Source organism: Peromyscus maniculatus, chromosome 3 (assembly GCF_049852395.1).
Source record: "Peromyscus maniculatus bairdii isolate BWxNUB_F1_BW_parent chromosome 3, HU_Pman_BW_mat_3.1, whole genome shotgun sequence".
NCBI classification, from domain to species: domain Eukaryota; kingdom Metazoa; phylum Chordata; class Mammalia; order Rodentia; family Cricetidae; genus Peromyscus; species Peromyscus maniculatus.
Window position 1 is genome coordinate 69,762,938 of NC_134854.1, and position 12,375 is coordinate 69,775,312.

At 41.9% G+C, this 12,375-nt stretch overlaps 1 protein-coding gene across 6 annotated transcripts in view; it reads left to right on the forward strand.

Moving 5' to 3' along the window:
* Rbm33 (RNA binding motif protein 33) overlaps positions 1 to 12,375 on the forward strand; it is a 110,143-nt gene that overhangs the window by 41,386 nt on the left and 56,382 nt on the right. For all 6 annotated transcript variants that reach the window (XM_076566712.1, XM_076566713.1, XM_076566710.1 and 3 more), the window contains 2 exons: positions 2,646 to 2,854; positions 5,493 to 5,775. In XM_076566712.1, the coding sequence (XP_076422827.1) occupies positions 2,646 to 2,854; positions 5,493 to 5,775 (492 nt within the window). The remainder of the gene's footprint in view (positions 1 to 2,645; positions 2,855 to 5,492; positions 5,776 to 12,375) is intronic.

Below are 12,375 nucleotides of genomic sequence, written 5' to 3' on the forward strand. Positions count from 1 at the left end.
AACAGGATCCCTTGGAACTGGAATTAGGGGTGATTATGAGTGGCCATGTGGGTGCTGGGAATTGAACCCAGGTCCTCTTGAAGAGCAGCCAGTGCTCTTAACTCCTGAGCCATCTCTCCAGCCCACAACTAACCGCTTACTACCTTAGTGATAGATAGCCTTAATTAATGTTGAGAATCCTTTGTCCTTTAAAGAATAATCAAATGCTACTGTGGTACTTCCCGTTCTTGACTCTGAAAGCATGTGTGTGAAGTGATGAGTTCTTTTTGAGATCTAGAAGAGTTTGGTCGCTTTCAAACACATAATGTTGCCTTGTGTGAAGAGCACTAATTCACACACATGACCCTCTCCACTGTTAGAGAGCTAAATCTCAGTTGTTAATTGGGGCTTCATATCAGTTGGGGTTATAATTGGGGGTTATAATTTGGGGCTTTAATTTAAGTTAGTCTTACTTAAGTAGTTAGCCTTTTTCTCAGTCAGGATTCTACAAGTTAGCCTTACAGAAAACTAGTTAAGTGATGGTTTTCTCTATTTCCCCAAGGATGACACACAACTGTGAATTCAGAACAAAATCATTCTGTGCAGATAATGTCACTGGTGTAGGTAGTAATGCTCTGGTAGAGCCCAGTAGAGCAAGATTGCTAGACCATGTGTGTAAAGGGTTGTTTCATTGTGTATGAAAAGGCCAGAGTGTGCTTTACACATGGACACTGACCATTTTTTTCTAGGCTGAGCCTGGAAGTGAAGAGCAGTGGCTTCTCTTGCCCTAGGAAGCAGACTTGGACTTGGGTGGTCTTTGAAAGCAGCATGGGCTATGAGGGAAAGTGCTTTTTATTTTCTGAAGCTAAGATTTTTGTTCACTCTCTAAATTTTTGTTCAGTCTCACTGGCACATGCATCATGTTAAGCTACTTTTTATTGCTTTGACTTAACTGCCCAGGAATTCTTATATCTTGTTTTGTTGAAGTAGCTACTTGCATAGAAGACCAAAGACCTATGGGAAGAACCTTTCACCTAGTGACAATGGGCAGTTGTTAATGCTTGTTGTCACATACTCACTTGTTTATACTACGATCGTTGTTTTTGTTTTAAAATTTTTTTAGGTTCAGTTAACCTTTTGTGGCTTGGCATTTTTATTTTTGCCAAACTGTATTCCATAAGTATGTATTTATTTCTAACTACTCTATAATTATTTGGAAGCAAATATGTTGTTACTACTTAAGAAGGAATAGGGTAGTATAATTATAGTTGCTTTATGATATATCTCTTTACTTTAGGATCTGGACATAGTTCAGAAAACACTTATGGGGAAATTAACATTTCAGTTGAAGTTACAAATGTAATTTCTATCCTGTCATATTTTGGTGACCTTTTGTGACAGCTTGTCTCAATTGGAGGAGAGCATTTTTTCTTGCTGATTAAAGATGTCATTTGAAACCATTTTATTACTGAGGATAGTAAAATTAATCTTGACACTCAGAACCACTAGAAAAATAATTGCTGATTCACTGCATAAAATGTGTGTGTGAAGCAATCATGTAGTCAAGATTAAAATAAAAATCTGTGCTGGTTAAAAGGAGATTATTACGTTTTCTTTCCAGTGGGTCCATATTCATTTGAAGGAGAGGGGATACCATATCAACATTTTCAAGAAAATGAATCATAGCTTACAGATGATTAGTCTGAGGTAGCAAAGTAGACTCTGGTTATACTTAAAATCTAGCCCCAGTGGAGAAGAAAGGCTTCCAGTAGTGTTTAGTGATGTTTTAACAAAATACACGTTTACTAATAAAAGATGTATTACCACATTTAGACTCTACTGTAAAAGAAAGGGAACCTATTTGGATGAAGGTGCTCTTTCCCCTTAGGGGCTTAAATAATGTGCCCATGTTCATTGAACCCTGAAGCATGGAAGAGATAAGTGGCTATGTGAAGTTCCTGCAGTGTTTAAAGTAGCTAACTTTTCTTTGCATGGTTTTTCCTTTCTTTTGACAAGGTGTCTGTATTTGGCTGCGTGGACACACAATGCCTTTTTATAGCATGGCATGTATACTAATGGATGTAGAAGTTTCAAGTGAAATGCAATTAATGAGTGTTCCATTTTTTAGGAATTATCCTTAATAATTTTACTTGAGAAGGAGGTCAGTAGTGGCGTTGATTTACATCAGAACACTTAGGGTTTTTTTTTTGTTTTGTTTTGTTTTTTGATTCTGTGCCACTGTTAATTAGTGGCATTTTCTTTTCTCTTTTGTTGTTGTTTTTGTAGACAGAGTTTCTCTGTGTAGTCTTGGCTGTCCTGGAACTCACTCTGTAGACCAGGCTGTCCTCAAACTCATGTAGATCTGCCTGCCTCTGCCTCCCAAGTACTGGGACTAAAGAACGGTATGTGCTACCATGCCAGGGTAGTGACATTTTCTTATTGGCCTAATTGGATCCCAGCGGCAGAGGAGGAGAGTTTCCAACTCTAATGGTCTGTAATCATTGATTGCTTTTTAGATTCACTTGGCACACTCTGTGAAAGTGAAAGCATTTCAGATTGATAGATAATACTTGTATAAAGAGATTGCTACTTGGTTCTTACTGTTCTCTGTCCACAGATGTATGTAGTATGGGCTGTATTTAACACTTGTACATCTTTTTATGTAGAGCTTTCGGCAGAAGCCAAAGCTGCGTTGCTTGAATTTGAAGAAAGAGAACGACAGCATAAGCAGGGACGCTATGGTTCCCGGCGGGGAGGAAGGCGAGGAGGCTCTCTGATGTGCCGTGGAATGGGAGACCAGAGACGAGAGAACAGTGAGAGGGGAAGGATGAAGGAGCACAGGCCCGCCTTGCTTCCTACACAGCCTCCTGTCGTGGTGAGTGTGGTGTTTCATTGCTGGACCTAACGGTTTGGGGAGTCACGTAGTTCACAGTTAGCTTTTCTGAAATGACACTGAAGTAGTAGAAGCAATGACTGGAGTTTCTTTGGTCTGTGGTACAATTTCATTTGTAGTCTGAGAATTGGGTCCTTGCATTATTGGGTAGTTAAAAAATCCACCTCAACTTCCCATTGAACAGCTGGTGGCTTGTGTGGCTACAACCGAGCCCTGCTTTTCTCTCTTACCTACATCAATGAAGCTCTCTCAAGTGCACTACTCTTGATATGCTGGTGTTAATATGGATGAAGTTTAGGCCATAGTTGATTATTTCCTATAGTATTTTTCTATAAGTTTCCCCTTCAATATCAGTTTTTCTTAATTATTATATCTTATAAAGCTGTTCATGACTTGAGACTGAATTATGTGGATAAGCCTGGGTAAGTTTCTCCGGGATGTCTGGGAAGCAAAGATAGGAGTCATGCTGTTTATTGTCCTATTGTCAGCTAGAGGTAAACCTCATGGCTTTCTCCTTTGGAAGTCAGTGTTAGGAAACATAATGCAAGATGTGTCCCTAGTGTATACCACATACCCCTCTAAGGCTTGCAGCCTACACTTGGCCTTTGTTAACAATGTTTCAGGTAGCATCCATTGTTGAGATGATGAAGTAGAAAGGGTGATTGTTGGTCTTGTGTATGAATCTAGTTTTAATGTACCCCAAGGAAAGAAGAAAATGATAGCATATGAAAGTTTGGTGACATCAATGAATAGCTCTTTTACACACAATTAATGGTTCTCCATCAGGGTAAACAAGTTATGCCCCAGCTTGGTTTTGCATCATCATGAGTGCCACAGAACTCCTTTATTTATTTACAGGTGAGGAAGGTGAATGGAGAGAGGGTTGGGGATACCATTAATAGCCAGTCAGAAAGCAAAGGTAACCTGCATCCTGACAGAGTAGCTGTGTCTTTGAATCCTGGTGTGACTGACCACCTGGTGGATTGCATTGCCACCAAACAGCTGGTAGACTGACTGATCAGCAGCCATGCATTTAAATCAGGCTCACAGCATCCAGCAGAAAGCAACTGAGGCAGTTGAGACAGTTACCTGGTATTGCTGATTTAGCTTTTTCTTCATTGATAAGCTTCCTATGGCTAAAATTCCTGTCTGTCTTTCACACTATACGTATTTTAGGAATTTTTGTATCATGGGATAACAATAATAAGATCTGTTAGAAATGGTTTACCTGATAGCTATTCTCAGTGACATGATACTCTTGGGCAGTTTGTTACTCTCTTCCTTCCTTGTCAGAAAGTTAGGGGGCACTCCATCCCGAGACAAACATACTAAAGTCTGAAGTGGGGAGGGGACACCCCTCAATTTCAGTGCTAGCCTCTTTCAGTGAGCTCAGACAACACATGACAATTTCCCAATTTTGTATATTACATACTTGGGTGCATAAAGGCAATGAGCAGAAGGGCATGCCCTGGATTCTGGGAATAGGGAAGTTTAGGTTTATTGGTTCTTGAATCTTTGGGAATTCTTTTCTGAGGAAAGCCAGCCAGCCAATGCCATATACAATTTAACTTTATAATCTTCTTGTTCCTCCCAATCTCTCATTGTCCTTCATCAGACTGGATGTTTCTCGTATTTGCCTTTTGCTGTGACCTGTCTGCCAGGCCTGTGTTCATCTCTTTCATCTTCCATGATGAGCAGTCACTTTCCTAGAGAAGGCTGATATCATTGGGGTTCCTCGCCATGCGTGCTGTATCTTTCACTTGGAATGCAGAGGCCCTCTGTAATTGGGCAGACTAATTAGAAAGCTGAATTATGAGTGTTTTGACTACTAATTGGCAGTATAGCTGATTTGATTTGTGCATAAAAGCAAAACTTGTGGAATCAGATCGTCTGAATTCAACTCACTTTCTGGCATTGTCAGGAGTAGGCCTGCTGCTTCCTGTACAGCCTTCCAATGGGGACTGAGATAAGGGCTGTAGTGGGTTGCAGGGCCACTTTGGGTTGTGTTTTCATTTATTTGTTTTTGTTTATTTTTGGTCCCTGTCCTCTTACCTTCTCTTTTTATATTCTGTACCTCTCCTCCTTCTTGACCAAACAGGAAGTCCTTTCTCCTGGTTTTCTCCATTCATGGTCTGTTTTTCTTTTCTATGTGATGTATCCCTTTTCTGCATTGGAGGCTTGGCCCAGATACCACTTTCTCAAAGCAACTTCTTAGAACAGCTCTCTGTAGCCCTGACCCTTTCTTAATGGCAGGCTTCTAGTGTTTTCTCCTGTCTCCTGTCTCCTCGAGGAGAGAGAGGCAGGGTTAGCTGTGCTTAGAAGCTGTGGGTAGCTTTGCTTGTTAATGGGCAGTTTTGTTTCTTGGGCTGAAGTTCATTTTTCAGAATTCATGCTTTGTGGTTTGGGCTGTCATTTTTTCTCCTTGCCATGGACTGGGTGGGTTATGTGCCATTTTGTGAGTCTGTGGTACAGCTTATTTATCCTGTGTACAAAATTTATGTACAAGTTGTGACTATAAGCTTATATCTAATAAGTTAAATGGTATAAGCTTGGTAGCACATCAACATAAATTTTCTTCTAAATGTTGATTTGTTAATTTTTCTCTTTTGGTGATTTTCAGGCTCACTCTCCAAGATTAATCCCTCCTCCACAGCCGCAGCCTCCTCCACCACCGCCACCACCTCAGCAGCAGCCAATCAGAAGTCTTTTCCAGCAGCAGCAGCTGCAGCCTCTACTCCCCTTACAGCATCCACATCACCCCTCCCCACCTCAGGGAGTGCACATGCCCCCCCAGATTGAGACTCCAAGGATGATGCTGACTCCTCCCCCAGTGACTCCTCAGCAGCCTAAGAACATCCACATCAATCCACACTTCAAGGGGACTGTGGTGACCCCTGTTCAAGGTGCGTGTTCTTACCTGCTATGTGTTTAAGGATTCTGGTGGCAGATTCACAAAGCTACCACAGTAGTAGCTAGATTCACCTTCAGTTCTGTGAAGATTCACAGACACAATTTAGCTTGGCTTATAAGTTCCTTTCTTCAAAATATCTCTCTCTTCGTGATTGAACACAAAGTACTGTGCCATTGTCACACAGTATTTTGTCACTGTCAGTGTGAGGCACAACTGGAGGTGTTAAAATGTCTGAGTGCTTACTTTATATGTCTCATGGCAAGAATGTTGGAAGTGATGAGTATTCTTATGTGTATGTCTCTTCAGTTTATGTTACCTGGCAAGGAAGGATCAGCCTATCTTTCATTTGTTAACTGTGTTGCTATGGCAGAAGAGGTCCTGGAGCCGGGAGCTGCTCTGAGCAGCTTTGAAACACTTGATCATCCTGTGTTTGTTTCACTTGCTTCAGGCAGCTTGGCTCTTTTGGAGAGCAGAACAGACAAGAGTTCTGTTTGTGCTCTTGCTCCTTCATAGGCAGAGGCAGTCCATTAGCACAGAGGATTGGGAAATGGGGCTTGTGTGGCATGCTAGGTCCAGATGAAGAGTAGAGCAGAGCTCCCAAAGGGAATGAATACTGCTGTCTGGGGGCTCACTGAGCAGGTTAGTTCTAAGGGTGTTTGTTGAGAAAGAGAAGAAGTGGCTCATCTGGGAAGATGGTCACAAGTCTTGGAGAGAGATACAGCTAGGGGGCTGTTGATAGTGAGCCCAAGTCTTGTGTTGGAAATAATTAAGAGATGACCAACACTTTGTGAGGTGACAAAAGGGGGGAAGTGACGTAGGATCCTGCTTGTCTGGGCCATTGTAAGGACTTAGTTTTTTACTGGGAGGAGTGCCTAGGTTATAGTATATTAAGATGGAGCAAAAAAGAATTGTGGTTCTCACGTAGCTGAAACTGGCCATTTGATAGTAGAATGCATTTTTGTGTGCTTCTGTTTATTCATCGTTTTAATGCACCTTTTTTTTTTTTTTTTTTTTTTGCTAATGACTTCTTACTATTTAGTTGATCCTTATACTATGGAAATGATTTTAGACCAAAAAAAACTGTTGCCCAAGTTAAAAATAGGCCACTGTAGAGACAATTGTAAACAACACATTTGGCTCAGAAGCCACTAGTGACTACAAAGTATAGTGGTGATCAAGAAAGGGCAAGGCATCAGACATCAGAAGTTACAGTGACGGCAGAGCAGTTGTTGAAGTGCAGACTCTTAGAGCTCATGTGGCTGCTCACCAGTCATTAGCATTTGACTCAGTTGGAAAGGTGAAAAGGTTCGATAGGTGGGTGCCTCATGAGCTGACTGAAAATCAAAAAGAGCATCACTGTCTCAACTCTGTTCAACAACAACAAACTTTTTTGGTTTTTCAAAAGAAGGTTTCTCTGTGTAGCTTTGCACCTTTCCTGGAACTCACTTTGTAACCCAGGCTGGCCTCAAATGTACAGAGATCTGTCCGCCTCTGCCTCCTGAGTGCTGGGATTAAAGGCATGTGCCACCACTGCCCAGCAACAAACTGTTTCTTGATTAGAGTATGATGTGGTGAAATGATAGCTCGTGAAGACCAGCTCAGTGGCTGAACCAGGAAGGCAGCAAAGGTTATAATCACTGTTGCTCTCTGTCTGTGGCCATCTGCTCCATTACAGTTTTGGAGCCTCAGTGAAACCATTTCACCTGATACATGTGCCAGCAAATGATGAGATACACTGAAAACGCAGTGCCTACAGTGTATCTCCAGTGGGAAAGGCCCAGTTCTTACCATATGATTTTATTTTATACTGCATAACCAGTGGTTCCAAAGTTGAAAAAGTAACCTATGAAGTTTTGAGTCCTCTGTCATGTTCTCCTGACTTCACCCCAACTGAGTTGAAGCATCTCAATGACTTTTTGCAGGGAAATTTTTTTCTATAATCTGCAAGATGCAGAAAGTGTTTCTGAAAGTTTTTGAATCCTGAAGCATGGATAGAGACATGTAAAAGTGTGTTGGTTATGATAGTCCCTATTTCGATTAATTTAAGGATGTGTGTGAGCCTATTTATGATTACTTAAAATTCATGGTCAAGATCTACCGGGACCTTTGGTCCAATATGGTCAAGGATTATCTTGCTGCTGTGTCTGGGGGAAGGCTGTGGGACATGATGCTGGAGATGATGCAGGTGGATTGGATGAATAGGGGAGAGAGGCTGGGTGTCTGGAGCAATTGAGCAAGTTCAAATGATCTGGACTAATGGTTCAAGTTGGGCATTGCTGGTGTATAGAGGGTCTTGAACAGTGGTTCTCAACCTATGGGTCCAGACACCTTTGAGGGTGCAAACAGCCCTTTCCCAGGGGTTGCCTAAGACCAGATATTTACATTAAGATTCATAACAGTAGCAAAATTATAGTTAGGAAGTAGCAACAAAAATAATTTTATGGTTGGGGGGTCACCACAGCATGAGGAGCTGTGTTATAAGATCGCATTAGGAAAGTCTAGAGCATTAACAGAGGTATAGGTAGAGAGAGAAGACCTGGGGTACTGGAGTTGTGAATGGGAGCCAGAGAATTTGGTAGAGCTGCTAGGGGCAGATTGGGGAGCTGAGGAAGCACTGCTGGGTAGGTTGTTGATTGCCGTGGGCTGAGGGAAGACCTCAGTTCTGTTAGTGGCTTGTGAAATGGAAGTGGTAGGAAGGAGCCTGACTAAATTGTGCTCAGAAGGGGTGGTCCTGATGTGTGTAGACAGGCTTTCTTTCCATAGAGTTCTCTGAAGTTAAGTTGTTGTTGTTGGGGAAGGGGAAGCAGGCTTGAGAAAGGTTAAAGCAGGGAGAGGCACATCCCACACTTAGAGGGAAGAGCTAGCTGCACAGGGAGGAACACCATTGATCTAGGTGAGAGGGAACCTTATCCTGCAGAACCCTGTGTGCCAGGGGTAGGGATGGGGAACTTAGAGGCATGGGGCCAGGGACAGCAGTGTGAGTGCAGAAGGTGGCCCTGCATGTATGGGGTTAAGAAGCAGAATCTTGGATAAGTTCTTGTGATGGCCAAAGTTTTCTTAGTGAGCAAGTTAGGGGTAGAATATGTGGGAAAGTGAGAAGTCTTGAAGCCATGTTCTGGGAACAGAACAGGGATAAGACCCAAATTTGGAAGAAATGACTGGAGATGAGAGTTAGCACAATGTTGTGAGTAACTGCCTATGCTTGCTTCTTATTCTGGGTGTAGCATGGACAGCTGTGTTCAGAGTAGTGGATAAGCCAGGCCTGAAACTGATGAGTCCTGTGGAGAGAAAACACAAGAGGAGGAGATAATTATTGAAATTGGTCCTGGAGGGAGAGTGATGATGGAGTGCTGAGTGCTACATGGAAAGGAAGGTGCCTTCTTGCAGAAGTGGCAATGGGATTGGGACAGCGAGTTATGAAGATGGTGGCAATGACTCTCGGTAACTGATTTTACAAAGTAGAGAAGGAGCTTTAGGTGGCCTGAGGTTTCGGTCTGGGTTTGGGACAATAGTAGGATTGGGAAGGAGCCTACCTGTCAGGAAGAATGGGAGGAATCCTTGTAACTTTGGGGCTCCTGAGAAAGGAACAGAGTTAGTGATTCTTTATGGTGAGCTCAGGAGGTAGAGAAAATTTACAAGTTGAGAGAGAAAGTGCAGGGTCCCTTGCCACACCTGGTCAGTTGCTAGCTTATTCTGGGCATTCCCCATCTTTGCCTTCCAGTGTTGCCATTGCAGCTGCGTTTTCATACCCATGTGACATTCTGCAGGTGCTAGGGGTCTAAACTCTAGTTCCCACACTTTCACCTCTGAGACATCCCTCCAGCCCTAATGTAGTCTTCTCCGTTTCCCTAAATTGAATTTCTCAATAGTTGTCCTATACCAGCAACAGTTAATTAGGTATTTCATTGTAAATTTCAATGACAAACTGGCGGCTGGTAAAATACATAATTTTCTTCAGCCTAACAGAAATAAGATAGTATTGAAAAATAATAAAGCTGTAAAGAGGTCCTTTAATATTCTCTAGGCCAAATGGTGTCACTTGCTAGAAGTCATCAGACTGGGAAAGTACTAAATGCAGATCCTGCATCCAGGAGCTTGAGCGACTCAGTAAATGTTGAGTCCATTTGAAGCTCTTTAAGATCACCATGAATCCAGGAGCTTTGCTGCTATTTGCTCCCTGCCTTTCATGCACCTGATGCTGGAGAGAAGAAAACCTTATTCTTGCTGGGCACATATGAGGTCCTGCAGTATTTGATCATTTAGTACTTTGTAAATAAGCTTAAATTGAAGCCCTATTGAGAGAGGCTGAGTGTCTGTACATGCAAAGTACAGATTAAACTAGCACTTCTGAGTCTTAACAGCTAAGTGCACTTAAAAGTCTTTTTTAAAGTGTATGCCTTTAATCCCAGCACTTGGGAGGTAGAGGTAGGCAGATCTCGATGAGTTTGGGGCCAGCCTGGTCTGTATAGTTTTAGGACAGCCAGAGCTACATAGTAATACCCCGTTTTAAGACAAACAATAAAAAATATTATATCCGTCCATCCATCCATCCATGCAGAGTCTCAGTATGTAGCCTTGATTGGCCTGGAACTAACTATGTAGACTAGGCTAGCCTCAGATTCACAGAGATCTGCTTGCCTCTACTTTATGGGTGCTAGAATTAAAGGCATTTATCTCTATGCCTAGATAAATTTATTTTTAGTTATATATGTATCTGTGTAGGGGTGTGTGCATGTGTATGTAGGTGCCCATGGAAGCCAAAAGGTGTTGATCCCTTGAGCCAGAATTATAGGTGGTTGTGAGCTGTTCAACATGGGGCTGTGAATTTGAGTCCTCTGTAAGAGCAGAATGTACTCTTAACCACTGAATTATCTCTACATTCCCCCTGAAAAATCTTTTCATAATTAGCATGTAAACAATTTAAAGAGTAATTGTATGAATATGTTTGCATGGTGCTGGAACTCAGAGCTAGGTTCTAGGTAAATGCTTTTCTACTGAGAGTCCCCAGCCCTTACATGTCTTTTTTAGATTAATCTCTTTTCTTTCTGAGGGTGAAAGTCTACTCCATTGTAATATAATTAAATGAGTTTGATGGAAGCTTAAGTTGTTCTCCAGATGTCCATCTTTACAATTGTAATAAATTGAAAATGTCTTCTCTTAGATAGATATACAGGATGCTAAGAGTCTACATAAATAGTAAATACCAAATTTTCAGGTTCAAGGTTTAACTAGACTGGTGGGAACATCCAAAGTTTTAAGTTTTCTTCTCCATGTGATGCATTCAAGGGGTTGGGTCTTGATCCTACTGCTCTTTGGATTGGGCTGGAACACACCTGCTCCCATGCTCTGCTCTGCCACTGTGAGCTCTGTACATCATTTATTTCTTGAAGAAAGAGGGCCGAGACTTTGTCAATGTTGCCAGTTCCTCAGAGGTCATGTTAGCAAACCCATTCATTAGAATCAGCTCTCATCATGGGCTGTGTTGGAATTGTTTAGTTCCTATAAATGGTTGGTTTGGTAGAGGAGCTAGGTGTTTTATATTTGGTACTTGATTTAAAAATATTGTCCATCTGTTGTTAAATGTGCTATTCTTTACCTTCATTATAATCTTCTGAGATGAGAATACCCCCCCCCCCCCCCCATATAGCTTGTTCTTTCCCTTTAGATGCCTGGTTGTTGTGTCTTCTTACAGGGAGTCTTATGTTGGAATAGACTCAGAGGGGCTTGGACTTCTGCTAGTTTGACGTTCTGTGAGAGAAAGTTTCAGTTACATTTGCTTTCGATCAAATAGTGAGATCACACGATCAGTTAACACTGAGCCTGTAAAGTGTGATGTTAATTATACTAACCATGATACCGTTTAATGTATGGGATTCATTTTGTAACATATAGAAAATAAAAGTTTAGTGAGTCACTATTTTAAAGTGATTGGATTGTTTCTTCAGGTGCATTTTTTTGTGTCTATATTTCTCATATCCCAGAGTCCTCTAAAAGTTGTGCTGTATTAAAACTTTGATTATTAGTTTGCTGAGGCCGCTGTGACAATCACTGCTTGGGCAGGCTGATTCCCCTGGGCTCATTTCTTGGATTGCAGATGGCTTCCCCATGTTCTCACATGGTCTCTCTGTGAGCACGTGTTTGCATTTCTCCTTTTCTCCAGGATGCTGGTTAGGTTGGATTAGTGCTCACCATTGGGACATCTTTAAAGACCTCTCCAAATGCATCACATTTAAGGTGCTCCATATGGGAGTTTTCCTGGGTGCATCTAGCACCATGTTTGACTGCAAGCTCCCACAACACAACAGTGGTGTGTTTTTCCAAATCCAGGTCAGTGAGATCAATATGTAATGTGTGGCACATTTCAAAGGGGGCAGCGCGTGCTTTAGCCCTAAGGGCTTAGCCCTCACTTCTTTGCTACCATGAGATAGCCTCTTAAAACAAATGGACTTCTTGATATAGTAGACTGGTGAGAATTTGACCTCTTTGAAAACAAAACCAATCTGCAAGTGTCAGCACAGTAGTTTGCTTCCTTGTCATTCTCTGTAAGGCTACATGAGCATCATTCCACCCTTCCTCTTCCTGCTTCTTTTTC